The sequence below is a fragment of the Xyrauchen texanus genome, chromosome 46, assembly GCF_025860055.1.
Source record: "Xyrauchen texanus isolate HMW12.3.18 chromosome 46, RBS_HiC_50CHRs, whole genome shotgun sequence".
In the NCBI taxonomy this organism is placed as follows: Eukaryota; Metazoa; Chordata; class Actinopteri; order Cypriniformes; family Catostomidae; genus Xyrauchen; species Xyrauchen texanus.
Window position 1 is genome coordinate 25,450,501 of NC_068321.1, and position 19,571 is coordinate 25,470,071.

Consider the following 19,571-nt stretch of genomic DNA (forward strand, 5'->3'; position numbering starts at 1 on the left):
TCATAATAATGCATAAAAAAAGAGAAATGTTGAATTTAAAAATACATCCATTTCATTCAATACCGATAAGTATTGCAATAAGACACGGATTGAACACATCAAGGTTGTTATCACTAATTATTAAGTACAATCATTCTATTTTCAATAAACATTGGATGATCTTATTCTGATGTCTGACTTTTGGTGTAACTAATATAGATAAATACCCCTTAAACTATATCACGAAAATTTTTTTACGCTTAAAACGTTAAACTTTGCGTATGCATAAGTCGGGCATATGAGGTATCAATTGAAAGCTGACAATCTGAACTTTTCAGAGATAACCATCACATTTGCATTTATGTTACTTAAAATAGCAAAACAAGGCCTGAAAACATTCGTGTTGAAAATTAGCGCCCCCTAGAGGTAACGGATTAAAAATATTTATATAATAATAAAAAGTCCTTCACATAAATGGACAAGTCATATATCAAATAAAAGCTCTCACTCTCAGGAATGTGACTGTATAGTTTATTTTGTTGCCCTAATAACACAGTTTGAAAGATGTTCAAAAGAATCACAAAGTGAAATATGATTCTGTATGTCATCAAATTCAAACGTGTTTTATGCGCCGATAACTGCTGCTGTAAGCCTCAAATTGCTAAAAACGTTAGATCTGCTTTAAACTTGTGAAGTTCTTTATAAAATGTGCCATTTTATAATTGTATGTAAGCTTGCTTGGCTGAATAATCCAATGTTGTATCTTAGATGTCCAGAACAAGATATGACGTCCACCAGGAAAAGCATGCTAAACAAATCATCAGAAAAACATGTTTTCAATTCTTGATGATAAAATGTTTTCAGTCATCAGGGAGGATCTCAGCTTTCTAATGACACTTAAATTGAGCTTGTAGTCCACTCAGAGGCCGAGATATTCAATGAAATAATGAGGGTGGTGCTTGAACTGAACATTAGACTGAATGTCTATGGACGAGCACATCTGTGAGGGATAAAATGCGCTAGAGCGCCACCTACATTTCACATCTGGATATTGTGATAAAGAACAAATTATTTTTTCTAGTGCTTGCTGCCATCTAGTGGAATAAATTAAGACTTATTTCAGTGAACAGAACCAGAATAACATGCTTACAAATTTAGGACAAAAATAAAATCTCTATATATTTTTATATAAACACAATATCATTTATGGGATTGGGGGGGATTTCTGATCAAATGAGACAATTGTTTTGCAATAAGTCCACAGTTTGTGTGAATGGTGTGCTTTTAAATTTATGTGAAAAATTGCAGGCGGCAGCCCAAAAATGATTCAAGAATGATCCAAATGATTCACAACTCCAGATTTTATTGCAATTATTGCACAATCCAGTGAAATGGATGCTGTGTGTGGTGGCGGCTCTTAGGATCCCAAAACACAGCAGCTTTACTTAACTGTCTGATAACATTTGCCTCCCTGAATGTGAATTGTTTTTCATGAAGTGTAAACTATGGCGATCATATTAGCATGTTATTTAAACGCTTACAGTGCTTACTGTTTACCGCGGTGGAGAGATGACTGACACCACAACATGCTCATGAATACAAACATCAATTCATTGACAAATCTAAGTGTTATGTCAAATGTACATCAAAGTCGAGGCCCTTTTAAGTGCTTTCGAGTGAGAGAGATAAAGTCAAACAGGCACTATGGCAAAACAAGTCAAGAGGTTTGAAGTAACTCGGTAATGAATCTCACCGTCAGACAGTGTTCGGACGGTTACGTCCTCAGTAGACACGCCAGGACCGTGTTTGTTGTACGCCACCACTCTGAAACTGTATTCTGTAAACTTCTTAAGCCCCGTCTTTGTGCATGACAAACCTGTGACTTCCATGTCCTGCGGAGAAAGAGAAATCAAGAATTATGAAAACTGATTATTAACAGAGCCATATTATGCACTTTTGTAGCATTTTATGGTCAACGTTTATTGCCACAACGACAGGCGCAATATAATTCTTATGACTACTTCCTCTCTCTCTCACACCCAATTAAACAGATCTAATTTAAAGAGTTCTATATGTAAATGTCCTCTGCTACCAAAGGATAACATCTTTACATGTGAAATCAACATTTTATGGTGGTACCATGGAACAGTGAAGGTATCCGACAGTAATACAATGGTAATGTATAATTATTATATTAATATTGACATGGTACTCCAGGTTACAAAAAGCACCATGGTATTACCATAGTAACTCATCCAAAAACATGATATTACCATGGTACCATGTCCAAAAACACGGTATAACAATGGTAACACATCCAAAAAACTGTGTATTTCCATGGTAAAACATCTTAAAACATGGTATTACCATGGTAACATCCAAAAACATTGCATTACCATGGTAACATGTCCAAAAACATAGTATTACCATAATACATCCTTAAACACGGTATTACCATGGTAACATGTACAAAACAGTATTAACATGGTAACACATCAAAAACAAGGGTCTGCAATGGTAGCACATTCTTAAACATGGTATTACCATGGTAACACATCCAAAAACAGGGGTTTACCATGGTAACATGTACAAAACAGTATTACCATAACACAACCTAAAACATGGTATTAACATGGTAAAACATCCAAAAACAGGGGTCTGCCATGGTAACACATCTTAAAACATGGTATTACCATGGTAACATGTCCAAAAACATAGTATTACCATGATAACACATCCTTAAAAATGGTATTACCATGGTAACATCCAAAAACATTGCATTACCATGGTAACATGTCCAAAACATAGTATTAGCATGGTAACACATCCAAAAACAGGGGTTTACCATGGTAACATCTTAAAACATGGTATTCCCATGGTAACATGTATAAAACAGTATTACCATAGTAAAACAACCTAAACATGGTATTTACATGGTAAAACATCCAAAAACAGGGGTCTGCCATGATAACACATCCTTAAACATGGTATTACGAAGGTAACATGTCCTAAAATATGGCATTACCATGTTAACACATCCTAAAACATGGTGTTACCATGGTAACATGTACAAAACAGTATTACCATGGTAAAACAACCCAAAACATAGTATTAACTTGGTAACTCATCCAAAAACAGGGGTCTGCCATGGTAACACATCTTAAAACACAGTATTACCATAGTAACATCCAAAAACATTACATTACCATGGTAACATGTCCAAAAACATAGTATTACCATGATAACACATCCTTAAACATGGTATTACCATGGTAACATCCAAAAACATTGCATTACCATGGTAACATGTCCAAAACATAGTATTAGCATGGTAAAACATCCAAAAACAGGGGTTTACCATGGTAACATCTTAAAACATGGTATTCCCATGGTAAAATGTATAAAACAGTATTACCATAGTAAAACAACCTAAACATGGTATTTACATGGTAAAACATCCAAAAACAGGGGTCTGCCATGGTAACACATCTTAAAACATAGTATTACCATGTTAACATGTCCAAAACATAGTATTACCATGATCAACATCCTAAAAAAAATGATTGCCATTATACATGCCAAAACCATTTTTGCAGCTTAGTTTCAATAACGTTACAATGTGTCTACATACTGTATAGTAGTACATCAAACTTTTATTTAAAAAAGCAAGAACATTCCAGCCTTCCATAATATGAGCTTTGTAAAACAAAAACGAAAGTCCGGTTAATCTAAACGACTTAACAAACATCTTCACCTGCTCGGAGTCTTGACCCTTTTCAGTGTAGAAGAGTTTGTAGGTCTGGATCTCCCCGTTTCCAGTGATTGGTCTCTCCCATCTCAATGTGACTGAGGTGCTGCCAACAGATACCACCTGCAGATTAGGGGCCGGACCGGGTACCTGAACTGAGAGACACAGGAAATGAAATCTATTTGAAAAGAGTTAAAAGTTCAGAGCTAATTGAAAGTTGAGTTGACATGTTGTTCAGGCAACACAGAGTCACAGAATAGACGGTTGTGAAGATACTGCATGTAGTTTTGCACATTCTAGAACAAACTGCAACACACAAGTATAAATCTCATGTCTGCATGAATTTAAACACCCAAAAGTATTTTTTTTTTCCTTTCATAAAGTTTTATGGAACAAAAATTGAAAGAAAATACAAGGAAAAAAGTGTGTTTGTCTATACTTTGGCTCTAAGTGTGTTTGAAACTCAAAGAGCCACTGAAGTAATTTCTTCACAGCTCTTCCACTGGTAACAGTTCTACTTTACGCTCCTTTCGTCTTTTCTTTGACACTTATTTTTTTTCAGTTTATTCAAACTTCAACGGCGCGCAATGACAAAAGATGACAGTTTTCAACCCACCGCAGCTGGTTACTTTAAATAATGACAATATCACATGGCCAAAGAAGACAAATCTGCCGAGAACACAAAATCGGAATCCCACTGAGAATATTTCAACACTTCAGATGAGTGAAATACATTGTGGTCCACATGTGGGATGCAAAAACAACATACTGCTGGAGTTCTGACCTAGAAACAAAATTGTTGTTGCTTTAATTTGATTTGTCCATATAAGTGATGGTAGTCCATGAAAAGGAATACACTGAGTCCCAATTCACAAACTTCTACAACAAACTAAATTATATACTTTACTGTTGATGAGTTTGGAATATAGTGTGAAAATACACCAATATTGGGATTTACCATCATAAAATTTGGTCTTGATAACACAAACCCCTTTGTCACAAAGCAGATAGTTTCGGCTCCACATTCTGATTGGTTGAGACATTCAAAGCTATTGTAAAACGCAAATAAACACATACGCTGCAAAATTAAAAAAAATCATAGCTCAATATTTTTTTCTCGTTTTCCAGTAAAACAATTAAAACAAGATATGCTAACCAGAGAAGCAAAACGACAAAATATAATTTTTATTTCCAGAAAAACTTTGTTTTACCATATTAACACGTCCAAAAATATGATATAACATGGTTACACGTCCAAAGATATAGTTTTACGATGGCAACACATCCAAAAAACATATTACCATGGTAACAATGTTAACACATCCAAAAACATGGTTTTACCATGGTAACATTCAAAAATATGGTATCACCATCATAACACATCCCAAAAACATGCTATAACCATGGCAACACGTCCAAAAACATATTACCATGGTGACACATCAAAAAATATGGAATCATCATAGTAGTACACCCAAAAACATGGTATTACCATGGTAACCATGATAGCACATCCAAAAACATAATATTACTGTAATAAAACATCCAAAAGCATGCTATAACCATGGCAACACATCCAGAAATATGATATTACTATTGTAGTACATCAAAACACGGTATTACCATGTTAACACATCCAAAAGCATGATTTTACCATGGTTACACATGCAACATACTAATGCATCCCAAAAACATGCTATAACCATGGCAGCACAAACAAAAACATGATATTACCATGGTAACACATCCACAAACACATTATAACCATAGTAACACATCCCAAAAACATGCTATAACCATGGCAGCGCATCCAAAAACATGGTCTCATCATAGTAACACTTCCCAAAAACATGGTCTCATCATAGTAACACATCCCAAAAACATGGTATTACCATGGTAACACATCCAAAAACATGGTCTCATCATAGTAACACATCCCAAAAACATGGTATTACCATGGTAACACATCCAAAAACATGGTCTCATCATAGTAACACTTCCCAAAAACATGGTCTCATCATAGTAACACATCCCAAAAACATGGTATTACCATGGTAACACATCCAAAAACATGGTCTCATCATAGTAACACTTCCCAAAAACATGGTATTACCATGGCAACACATCCCCAAAACATGGTATTACCATGGCAACACATCCAAAAAACAATTACCATGGTAACAATGTTAACATATCCAAAAACATGGTTTTACCATAGCAACACATCCAAAAACATGGTATTACCATGGTAACATCCAAAAATATGGTACTACCCTAGTAACACATTCAAAAATATGCTTGTACTATGAAACATTTAAAATTACCATGGTAGCACTTAAAAAAAAACACTGTGATAGCAAATCCAAAAACATGGTATCACCATAGTAACACATCCCAAAACAATTGTATTACCATGGGAGCACAACCAAAAAGATGGTTTTTCTATGGTAACATGTAAAAAAAAAAAAAAAAGGGATTACCATGGTAACATGTCCAAAAACATGGTAAGAAAAATGAACTTAATTCAAGATATATTCTCTGAAACTAATAACAATCCTGCTTCACAATTATATGTACCTTGCTTTAAGGACCTTTAGATATCATTACTGGAACATAAGAAAAAAATACAGAAAAATGAAATTATTTGCGGTGTAGTCCACAATCAGGGCTGGACTGATAATCTGGCATACCGGGCATTTTACCGGTGGGTCGACGCACTTTTGGACCGATCAGGTGCGTAAAGGCCATCGGGAGAACCGAACGGGCCAGTGGTTCGGCCGCAAAACGTGCCGAATGGGCCACGATAAGCAGCAATGAGCCACCGCGTTATGCAGAATGGACCACAAAATGGCGCTGCAATATGCAGAAAAGCCCCCCCCGGTTGCCATGTAAAATCCCGTCCCACAATATGCATGGATGCACATTTCGAAAATTCACTAGAAATAATACACGATCCGGATGCTTTTGGCATACTGTATTCCACATACCATGATTTGGTTTAATCTCGGATACTAAAAAAGAACAAATATTGTATGAATTAGGGTCCAGTCTTTTGTCTTCCTGTCCATATCCACCATTCTCTTTTAGCCCCCTTCAAGAGGACACGATCCAGCCACTTGCCATTTTCACCTGATCACTAATGCGAGTCACCTTTAATCCTGAGAGATCAACTGAAGCACTTCCTGTTCCATCCCTGACAGCTCTGATCATACCTGCATCCCTGGATTCCTATAGGTCTTTTCTCATTAAAATCAGCAGCCTGTATCCAAGAATCTCACCCTGACAGATGCCGCCAGACATCCCGACCATCTGACCACCCAGATATTTACCATTCCACACACATGCAGAGTCCCAAGCACCAAAGTCTTAACAGAACGAGCTTGTCTGTACAGTAACCCCAAGACAGCTAGAGCTCCCTAGATCATGTTTTTCCAGTAAACAATCGGGTGGAAGTTTTCGACTGAGCAAACATGCACAAACACGTCTAGTGTGGTTACAAAGAAGGTGTAGAAAGAGAAACCTCCGATTTGGTCCAATGTGCAAGACTAGTGGTCCAAATCATGGCTGCAAAGTCTGCGTGTTTGTGTGTGTGTTTTACCCTCCGGCTGTGTGGCCACTGTAAGTGGGGCGGAACTCTCGCCTTGGCCGTTGGCATTGGAAGCGACCACCCGAAATGTGTACTTTGTGTCAGGAACGAGGTTCTGGATGGTGACTTGCATCTCTCCTGGTCCGCTGGTGTTCTCAACACGCTCCCTGTGAATACATTGAGAAGAAAAAATAAGAACATTTTCAGAGCTTCAGTTGAAGATTTTCACTGAATAACGACTTACTAGAATTTATTTGGTCACACAAAGATATACATTCATAAATGTTTTAGTGCACAAGGAAGAAAAGTGCAAACTCCTTTTGTGCTCCATGAAAGAAAGTCAAACATACGGGTTTGGACCATGGTGGGTAAACAGTGACATGCTTTATTTTTGGGCTAACTATCCCTATAAACTAGGTTTAATTTCCCAACACACACACACACACACACACACACACACACACACACACACACACACACACACACACACCTGAAGGAAGTTCAAACCTGTTAGTGCCGTCCAAACTGTAGTATACCGAGTAGGTGATGTTGTCCCCGTGTGGCTCGGCAGGAAGTCGCCACGTCAGCTTGATGAAGCGGGTGGACACCAAAGATGCCACAACATCACGCGGTGCAGAGGGGGCGGGGCCAGAGCGCTTGTCAGGGCTGGACGCTACATGATCAGCAGTGGCATCGGTCAGTGAAGGGACAGCGGAAGGGTCTTGAGGATGTTGGAGGGGGAGGTAATTGTAAGGGGGGTAACAAGGGGGTAAATTATAGATACAGAGTTTGGGGAGGGGGCAAGAATAAAAAAAGAAAGAAAACAGAAAAGAACATAAAATAATTGACGTAAACAAAAAGACGACTACAAATGAGTTCAAATCAAAACAAAACATCAAATTTACTATGAAAAAGAGCAGGAGATGCTAAACATGCAATCACGAGATGTCACGAAACACAACCATTGAGGGGAAGGGATATCATGAACACTTTCACATGATTACATTTGGAATTGTTCAAAATATCACTTTCCACGGATCTGATGCAGATACAAATTAGTGGAAGGTGGTGTTGATGTTCTGTTAATTCACTGAGGAAAAACAGCCCTTGTTATAGACTTTAGAATTTATACAATCTGTAATCTTTAATCGAAAATGTTATTCCTGGGGATTAGTCTCAAGCCACAAGAAAAAGCCACAAATGAACAAATCAAGACATTCATATGGGCATGATACACTCTGAATCATGTCTGCTCAGCCAATCGGCTTCAAGAAGAAGTGCTGATTGTAAAACATTCATAAATAACAGAAAACAACCAAAACAACCAACAAAACTAAACTAAATAGAATTAAACTGAATAGAAGAGCATAAAATAGAATACAACAGAATAGAAGGAAAATAGAAAAAACAAACAAAACAGAAACAAAAAACCAAACAACCAACAAAACAAAACTAAATAGAATTAAAATAGAAAAAACTGAAAAAAAACAGAAACAAAAAACAAAACCAACCAACCAACAAAACTAAATAGAACTAAACTGAATAGAAGGAAAACAGAAAAAACAAACAAACAAAAAACAACCAACAAAACTAAACTAAATAGAATTAAACTGAATAGAAGAGCATAAAATAGAATACAACAGAATAGAAGGAAAATAGAAAAAACCAAACAAAACAGAAAAAAACAACAAAACAAAATTAATAGAATTAAAATAGAAAAAACTGAAGAAAAAACAGAAACAAAAAACAAAACCAACCAACCAACAAAACTAAATAGAATTAAACTGAATAGAAGGAAAACAGAAAAAACAAAAACAAAACAGAAACAAAAAAACAACCAACAAAAATAAATAGAATTAAACTGAATAGAAGGAAAACAGAAAAAACAAAAACAAAACAGAAACAAAAAAACAACCAACAAAACTAAATAGAATTAAAATAGAAAAAACGGAAGAAAAAAAAAACAGAAACAAAAAACAAAACCAACCAACCAACAAAACTAAATAGAATAAAACAGAATAGAAGAAGAAAAAAAAACCACAAACAAAACAATTCAACCAACCAAACCAAAAACAAACAAATCAAATAGAATAGAATTGAACAGGTGGCTCAGGTCCCAAAAGCTAATAGGGACTCCTGCTGAACACAATGAAAGCTCTGCAAAACCCCTTCACAGGCTTCCACCTCAGGTGTGAGTTACACCTCTCTCCGCGTGAATACATCAGCTGCCCGAGAGACAGCGGGACAGTCAAGTGACAGTGAGGGGGCGAAGTGTCTTCCCACCAACAGCGTCTGGCACAGAGACGGGCGTCTGAGACCAGCTGGAGACAGAAACGTGCCAAAATGGGTTCTACCACCCACCCTTAAACCCACCCACCGGAGCTTCCGTCTATAATCCTGACTCAGCACCAGTGCCGAATAGTTTCTTGTTTACAACATTAACTTCACTAAACATTGCTAGATTTATGCTTAAAACATGGCAAAAATACAACATTTCCAATGGAAAACTCCTCTTCCAGCATTTTCCTTACGCATCAAAAAACATGACCCTTAATCATGACTATGGCACCATGGAGCTTCAAACGTCAGGGCTATTTCTAATAATGGCGTTAGCAGCATCAATACTTCCTGTCATATTAACATCTTTATTTGTTTTACAGTCCGTTGTGATTACGAGCGAACCTGCCGGACACACTCACCCTAATGAAACTCTGCTCATTTCTCTGCAAGGGCTCACTGCAGGGGGGAACGTTAGTACTACCCTTCAAAGGGAAGATCTGAAGTCAGGATATGACATCAAGCACAGAGGAGACTTTGGGATATTATTATTATTATTATTAGATATGCACCCCAAAATCCTATGAAATAAATCAATGGGGATATGAGGGAGCTCTTCAAAAATGGATGCGGAGATGCTTTGGGTCTGAAGTTCTGTACCTCTAATTAAATATGCATAGAGGCGAGATGATACAGCAAAAAAAATTCTCAATATTTTTCTGCCTTTTGATGAGATAAAACTTAATGTATTTATCCTAAAATGGCTTTAAAGGGTTTTGTCAGGAATCATAATTTCAACCAAACAACCAGTTACCAAGCAGATTCAAAATATCACTCATATTTCTGAGTTTAGCGCCACTATTGTAGCTAATCAGAATTGCAAAAAAAATGATTGTTTTCAAACTAATGTCCCGAACACTCCCCCAGTCTTCTATGGTTTGGTCAAACAGATAGTCCCGCCCCCCAACTCACACAGAGAAAGTGTTTATTTTGTGAATGGCCGGACTCGAGGTTTCCTAGCAGAACATTGCCAAGAGCATCACATTCCTTCTACCGGCTTGTCATCTTCCCAAAATGCATCCAGGTGCCATCAATTCCCCAGGTAAATGCCGCACACATACACGACCATCCACATGATGTAAAATAAAATGGGATTCATTGGACCAGGCGAAATCTTCCACTGCTCAAAGGTCCAGTTCCGATGCTACGCAGCCCCATTCGCAGCTGGGTGTGATGGACTGTGTTGTGACACATTCCTCCCATAATCATCAATAACATTTTCTGTGACTTGTGCCACAGTAGACCTTCTGTCCAGAGCTGGACAGGTAATCTGGCATACTGGGCATTTTCCCGGTGGGCCGATGCACTTTTGGGCCAGTCAGGGGCGGAATGTCCATTGGGAGAACCGAGCGGGCAGGTTTCGAAACGTGCCGATAAGCAACAATGAGCCGCCGTTTTGTGCATAACCACAAAACAACAACATTTCAGCCCCCCGCTCAACAGTTGGGCCAGTTGTCATGTATAATCCCAGGCTGATTTCTCTTCCCAGTCCAGCCCTGCTTCTGTCGGTTTGGACCAGACGGGATAGCCTTCGTTGCTCTCACATTTGATAAGCCTTAGGCGCCCAACACCCTGTCACCGGTTTGTCCCTCCTCGGACCACTGTCAGTAGGTACTCGCCACTGCTGACCGGGAGCACCCCACAAGCCTTGCCGTTTCAGAGACGCTCTGACCCAGTCGTCTGGCCATAACAAACTGGCCCTTGTCAAAGTCACTCAGGTCTTTACTCCTGCCCATTTCTCCTGCATTCAACACATTGAGTACGAGAACTGATTGTTCACTCACCATCTAATCTACCCAGACCTTGACATGTGGCATATTCGCTTAACCTACGAGTGGCCATAATGTTTTGGCTCATCTGTGTATATAAAAACGAGTACGCCACTCATCATCCCTGAAAATGGTCAGAAAATATTTAAAACAAAACAAAGGATTAGGCCACATCCACACTAGTACATTTGTTGTCTGGTGATTTCCTATTCCAAAAAGACTCTCCTTTACCGGATAATTTGGGAAATGATGATGCTAGAAAGCTGAAATCTGAGTTTTTAAACAGAAGTAGATTAGTGTGGACGTGGGCAAATAGAAAAGGAGTGTAAAGAATAATTTGATCGCTGAAAGAACGACACGTCATATGTTCAAATGAAAATGGCTTTAAAAGAGTTTTCTCGAAGATGAAACGGTATCACACACAAAGAGTCTGGCACTACAAAGGTTTCAACCAGACACTCTCCAAACATCTAAAAGGAAGCTTTCAAGACCTTCTTAATACGTCTGGTTATTGAGATGAAAGATTAGTATCATTTTGATTTAACAGAATCCATGCTGAGAAAACAATTCATTAGCAGCGTTTGATTATTATTAATAATTATGATTATTGCATGTATGACAATCTTTTTCTTATTTTGTGTATTTCACAGAAGAATGCAAATCATAGATGTTTGGAAGGACTGCAGGGTCCTCCCAAAAATGCAATGTGTTACACTGATGTGTTAGATGAAGTGTGAATATTCACATCATGAGTATCGGTGCTAAAACACTTTCACATATTTAGCTTTTCATTTCAAGATTATAGTATACAGTGCTGGTAAATCGGCACTCTCTCGCTGGTTCCTGCAGTGATTACGTGTGTAATGAGATCTGAAGTATGCAGTGTGATTACATGTTGTCGTGCATTAAGCATAGCATGCTGTAGGACTGGGTGGTGAGATGGAAATCTTACCTTACAGAGTCATTTTAGATCATGGTAACCATATTTGTGTAAGAAGAATATAGTTATATTTCCTGGAAATTCAATGCAAAAATGGCTAATATTTCAATAACCATGTAATACCTAAATGGAAGGTACATCATCTTAATTTAATATTTTATTCACATATTTTTTTATTGGAACTTGATGCATGCAAAATCAAAAGATTTGATTATGCATCGAAAATGAACAATAAATCAGCCTCAGTGCACTTAATGTAACAGTACGTTAAACTAATATTGAGCATGTTTACGAGCACGTTTTTATTTTTACAGCGATTATGCTTAATAAGCCTACAACGTGCGTGGTCTAAACAGGATAAGGTCTTAAACGGATTAGGCATGAACCGATCGGCATTACCCCAATTTCATTTTGCATGTTTGTGCACACTGCGTTTTGACATTAAAAGCAGAGAATAATGTGATGATTTCAAATCTCATGTAAACTTGGTTTTCTTGCGTTGTCAGATTTTTTGGAATAAGACGATTTTTGCCAGTTATCAGCATATTGTTGTGCATGTAAACACACACACACACACACACACACACACACTAAAATGGCTAGTTACAACTATATAATTTGATTGGATGAGCCACAATCTAAAGTCACGTTAAAATAGCTGAAAATAGTAATCGTGTTTTGCGAATTACTCGCATGTTTTTCTAAACGCAAAAAATGAACTATCACAAAAACCCAAATTTCACAGTTTTTTGGCCCTGGCACAAAATGACCTGCTAACATCATTTCACTAACCATATCAGCAGCACCTAGGAAAGAGTGAACGAGTACTAGTCAGGTGAAATCACTATCATTCTGATTGGATTATAAGAGCAGACTGATTGCTATAAAAGAGGGAGGAAGTGCTTCCAATAATAGTGTTCTTGTTCGCAATGGTTACCTCTAAAGAAAGACGTGCAGCCATCATCGCTTTGCAGCAATTTCCTTGCATGTGAGGCCATTTTGACGCAAAGAATATTGCACCTGAAAGAACCATTTACCGGATCATCAAGAACTTTCAAGGAGAGAGGTTCAACTGCAGTGAAGAAGGCTTCAGGATGTCCCAGAATGTACAGCAAGCGCCAGGACCGTCTCCTCCTGAGGAGTCAGCTACGGGATCGTGTCACCACCAGTGTAGAGCTCAATATTAGCAGCAGGTTGGTGTGAGTGCATCTGCACACACAGTGAGGCAAAGACTTTTGGACAATGGCCTGGTGCCAAGAAGGGCAGCAAAGAAGCCTCTTCTCTCCAAGAAAAACATCAAGGACAGACTGAAATTCTGCAGGGAGTACAAGGATTGGACAGCAGAAGACTGGTGTAAAGTTATTTCCCCTTCCAACTGTTTGGGACATCTGGAAAATCGATAGTCCGGAGAAGAAAAGGTGAACGCTACAATGAGTCCTGTGTCGTGCCAACAGTGAAGCATCCCGAGACCATCCATGTGTGGGGTTGCTTTTCATCACAGGGAGTGGGCTCGCTCACAATCCTGCACAAAAACACTGCCATGAATAAAGAATGGTATCAAAACGTCCTGCAAGAGCAACTTCTCCCAACGATCCAGGAGCAATTTGGTAATGAGCCATGCATTTTCCAGCATGATGGAACACCATGTCACAAGGCAAGAGTGATCATGAAGTGGCTCGGAGATCATTACATTGAAATTTTGGCTCTGTGGCCAGGCAACACCCCGGATCTTAATCCCATAGAGAACCTGTGGTCAATCCTCAAATGGCGAGTGGACAAATTGTAATAAACTCCGAGCACTAATAAGTCAAGAATGGATCGCCAGTAGTCAGGATTTGGCCCAGAAGCTGATATCCAGCATGCCAGAGCGAATTGCAGAGGTTATGAAGAACAAGGGTCAACACTCTTTGCATAAAAAAGTGTTTTGGCCAATAATGAAACGCTTATCATTGATTTCCAGTATACCATAGAAACAAGTGAAAAAATAAATCAACAAATACTGACACAGCAAACTTTGCAAAACACAAAATTTATCTCTCTGCCAATACTTTTGGCCACGGCTGTCCAACACCTCTAAAAAAAACAAATTAACACGTTAACACTCGCAATTACTTTAAAATGTTTAAAACAAAACAAGACGTGCTCTGCAAGCGCTTTAAATGTGGATTTCAAGCGGTGCAAAATCACGTTAAAGCGGCTTCACAACTGCTGTAGCAAAGTGGACAGACACGATTAATATTGTGAAGGATGAGGATTTACTGTCATTGTCCGTCGCAATGAATACGCAACCTACGGGGACTAATTCTTTCATTTACTCAACCTCCCACTAACACTCAGGAAACATTATGTTACTTGAATTGGTGCAATTTTAGAGCATTTCTATCTTAATACTGTGGAATGCTTTGATTGGAAAATATTAATAAAACATTATTGTTACATATTGTTTTGTTTTCTTTCCTTAAAAGGAAAAAAGTACTTAGTCAAATTTCAGCACTTTGAAAATCTGTTATTAATCACGATTAACTATATAAAACAGATAATGCTATTAAATCACGATTAAATATTTGAATCGACTGACAGCACTAATAGCAAAATCTCTCTTGACACATTTCCTTCCCTTCCCAAATGCTGTTCAGCCCTATCTGATGGAAAGGGAAAGAGATGTATTAAACACCTAATGCTGCATAATTAAAGACTTTCCCATTTGTACCTGTTGCCCATAAGTGTGAGTTCTCATTATGAATGCGTTTTCCGTGGTGAAAGCCCTCATCTAACAAGACTCTTGATTGGAATGTGATGTTCTGCTGTGATCGCTCTCTAGGAGGTAATGCTGGAGGTTTGCAGCTTCAGTTAATGCTAATGTTAAACTCAATTGATGAGCAATCAGAGGTTATTGAATTGTGTGAATGGTTATTGATGAAAAGGACGAGGTTTACTGGAATCGACTGCAAGGTGGGTGGTAAGCATTAAGCAGTGGTTCAGCAGCAGCATTCAATGGTCAGTCCTGTTTGGAGCTAAATATGATCACACAGTTTGGTTACGAAAGAATGACATCCGAATTGTACTACCAAAGGGATACCTGAAATTTGATGTTCTACAAAAATAGTACTTTGGCAGGGCTCAACAATAAAGTTTTTTATCTGCAAGCCCATTTGGACCATTGGTTCAGATTTACTTGCCCTGCGAACATTTTCACGGGCCAACATACAATGTTTTATATATAAATTTGTCCTATAAATACACAAAAGAAAGTCTTGATATTTACTTGTGTTATCTGTTGCTATGGTTACAGGCCCTATTCAAACTCGCACTGTTACTGTGGGGAGCTCATTACACTTTTTGGGAGTAACAGTGTGCTGACTTGAGTTTTTGTGGACGTACGTTTTTGGTCATACAACTGTACTCATTATATTGTTTGGATATGCGTGTTTCTATGATTTTTGATTTTACAGGCATTATTGTGTCATTGAAGTCCACAAGGCTGCCGATATTTATCGGCCAATTAAAGACCAAATTAGAACTATCGGCAATCGGTTTAAGCATAAAACGGCGATACGAAAAACGATGGTTCGATGGACATTTATAGTTAATTCTCACACTTTGTAATAGATGATGCAATATTTATTTTTTATTCTTTCTTGTTCTCACATTGATGCAGTAAATCCATCCAAACGCTTTGAAAACAGTAAACGTCTGAGACATTGGCATTGTATCCATTAATGCTTCACAACTGATTTGATTGAGTTAAGATTGAAATCACAATAAGGTCTTGCATGATTACAAAAGCTTGAAAGGGTGCGTTTAAAAATAGACTACAGTCAGCTGTCAGCATTGTGTAAGCAAGCGGCGCCCTCTAGCGGTCTGGACAACATTTTCTATTATCCATTACACCTCTATAGAATTTAAAAGGGGGTTCTGTTCTTTTGGTTACTTTTTATTTTTAAGAAATGTGGTTCACATTTCCGTGGAATTGCCCAGCATAATATGTTTACATAATATGAATGCGTGATGTTCTATTATATACAATACAAACATGTAAAATGTAAACTGTTGTTTTGACCTGCAAAAACAGAAGTGCAAAAATGTTATGAAAGTATAAAGTAACCTTTTTTCTTTTTTACATCAAGTGTCATGATATGGTATTTAGTCATTTTAGGAATATAAAACAATCTATTCATCTTTCATTGTGGCTCTCTGTCATGTGTTCCGCAAATCCAATACATGTTCAATGGAAATTACTTGTTAGAAAAGGTTTTGTACCTCAATTCCTGAACAGTGATCTGATGACAAAATAAGGTATTGTGGCAAAATATTGGTAACAGCCATTAGTTATTTGTTAAAATAATTATCATATCGGCCCAAAATTTTCATATCGGTGCATCCTTAACATCCACACTAATATGTTATTGTTTGAAAACGCATTGTTTAGCATTGACTGTTTTCCTCCAACAATTCGGAGTGTTTCTAAAACCCACCCAAGTACCACATACTTTTGGAAAACAATGAAAAAGTCTTCAAATGAAAACAGATTAGTGTGGGCGTGGCCTAAAACGCTTTCAGTTGAAAATCTTTTACATTTCCTACAGTCCCTATTTTTCCAAAGTATGCGGTACTAATGAACCTTTTCAAAACGCTCCTTTTTCGATGGATGTTAAACAAAATGCGTTTTCAGACGTAATAGTTTGGATGTCATTGACAATCATTTTTGGTGTAGGAAAACAGCATTTTTGAGGCGTAAATGCATTCTGTGTTCAAACAGAAATGTATTTGTTGCATAGAAAGCACAATTCGAGAGTCACGCCTGATAGTAAATGCAGTTGTCAATTCCAAACAGTGATGGTGTAAAAACTGCCTTAGAAAAATACATCCAGGAAGCTCTCACTGTAGGGTTACACGACTTTTGGACAATGACAGGAAGTGGCACACGCGCCAGGCCTCCCTGCCTCTCGCATTAACAATGACGGAAATATCGATGACCTTGAGATCATAAAATTGAAATCCATTAATAACAGGACAGGTATAAAGAAATGGGATAGAGAGAGCAGGCAGGGTTTCCTTTTCCAGTGCGGCTTGCCGTAATCTAGCCCTCATGTGGTTCTGAGTTTACCCCAACAGATCCGTCAGGTTAGATTGTGGTCGCACGTGCCGTCTCGGTCTTTTTACTCGCTTTCAGCTTTCTTAAAAACAGGCTGGATTTCAAATACTTCCGTAACCAGCTACTGTCTTCACAAGGACTTGAATGACTTGACTGTTGATGTCCAGAATCCTTCTCATAAGATGGCAGCATGCCAATTTAAAAGTGTTTCGAGACACCTGCATTCAGTTCCATTCATTGCGCTGCATCTAGCTTTTTTTACGCAAAAAACGCACTCCGCCTGAACGACCCCTAAAGAGACATTCTGACTGAAGTGGATCCTTACGGCCAAAGTATCCTTTGGTTTTTAAGCACATCTCATCATTTGGCTAAACTACTCTTTAAAAACCAAATTCATGTGTACTGGAATCTGATTGTTCACGGAGGACAATAAACATTTCTTGGTTCATTTTAGACCCATCTGTGCACTCTGTTTGCAAACTAAACTCCATGGCGCATCCATCAGAGACAAGCTTTCATCATCAGATTATATCTTGAGTTACACACGCATCACTCGGGGCTCCGGAGTGGGAAGGTGCTAATCTAACGCTGAGCATGTGAAAATAAAAAAGATTAAACACATTTCTAATGAAGCAGCACGCTTAATTAAAGATTCAGCAGTTATATCTCAACGAGCTGTTAAACACAACCGTGCCAGGTGCGAGAGAGAACGCAGCGGCCAATCAATGTAGTGTCACTTCATTGAGTGCTTGGAAACGTGCATGCCAATGCAGACTTAAGGGGAAGCTAAAGCAGAAACATGCAACAGATTTCACCTTTCAAATGCGAAATATTAAGAAATCTTGAAACAAATGACGAACATTTAAATGGTAAATGGTCTGCACTTATATAGAGCCTTTTTAACCTTAGCGGTATTCAAAGCGCTTTACACTGTGACACATTCACCCACACACACACACACACACCAATGACGGCAGAGCTGCTATGTAAGGCGCTAGCCTGCCATTGGGAGCAACTCGTGGTTCAGTGTCCTGCCCAAGGACACTTCGGCATGTGGAGTCGTGTGGGCCGGGATTCAAACCGCTAATGCTTTAAAGACAGACCATCCCGTGAACTTCAAGGTTGATAATTGATGGTATATGCTTCAGTCCACGTTAATTTAACTTCATTTAAAAAATTTGGGTTCAAAAGTGGAACTCCTGTTGAACTACACTACCCATAATCCTGCTGAGAAAGATCCACCAATCAGAGAATTGCGGCTTGCAAAGTGCGCCAAAAGAGCTCTGCAGTGACCACCTACTCCCATGATGCACATGCAATCTCCCTACTCTCTCAAACTACTATCTTTAAATATATCTGAATATTTTGCAATAAACTAAGTAACTTTTTTGTATACTTTAAATTAACAATTTATAATCAATCATTTTATTTGATTTATTTACATCAATTTTAATATGATTGTCATTTGCAATGCTTCATGGGATTGAAGCTTATTTCCTCAAAGACATTGAGTACACAGTCACCTCAGAGATGATTATTTTGGTTAGGACACATTGTAAAACAAAATCACACGCAACGGCATTAAACACAAACACACACACACAAAGCTTTTGACTCATCCCCAAGAAAACATCACTGACTGACTGAAATGACCAATCAAGTAATAACAATTACATGATTATCATAAGAACAATTAGTCTTGGCAACCTCTGGCCAATCATTGGATGCACTTATCACAATGAAGGTAAATATATGTGAAGAGAGTGTACCTAAATCCAGTATGATCAGCTGAGCGCTCGCCTGGACGTTCCCGGCATCGTTTTCCGCTAAACATTGATAAAAACCCTCGTCTGATTTTACTAAACCCAAAACCTGGAGATCGTGCTGCTTCTGTAGAGGGAAACAAGCAACAAAACAGAAAATGGCAAAAAAAAAATAAACATTTTTACTCAGTTACAAAAATGTAAGTATAACTAAAAATGTTGCAATTGTGAAAATAATTTATTTTTGCATAATGAATAATTGTGGCTTGACAAAAAAGGAGGGTCTAGTGTTTGGTATCATTGTAAAGAAAAATTTCACATATTTGAATGATATAGATTAAGATAGATTCTGTT

The 19,571-nt window shown here is 38.0% G+C and overlaps 1 protein-coding gene across 1 annotated transcript in view; it reads right to left on the bottom strand.

Annotated features, from left to right (window-relative positions):
- LOC127638490 (neogenin) overlaps positions 1–19,571 on the bottom strand; it is a 143,499-nt gene that overhangs the window by 29,760 nt on the left and 94,168 nt on the right. Inside the window, exons 7-11 of the mRNA XM_052120042.1 lie at positions 19,224–19,344; positions 7,821–8,034; positions 7,326–7,480; positions 3,734–3,882; positions 1,733–1,871 (exon numbers count right to left, since the gene is read on the bottom strand). Coding sequence (XP_051976002.1) covers positions 1,733–1,871; positions 3,734–3,882; positions 7,326–7,480; positions 7,821–8,034; positions 19,224–19,344 — 778 coding nt within the window. The remainder of the gene's footprint in view (positions 1–1,732; positions 1,872–3,733; positions 3,883–7,325; positions 7,481–7,820; positions 8,035–19,223; positions 19,345–19,571) is intronic.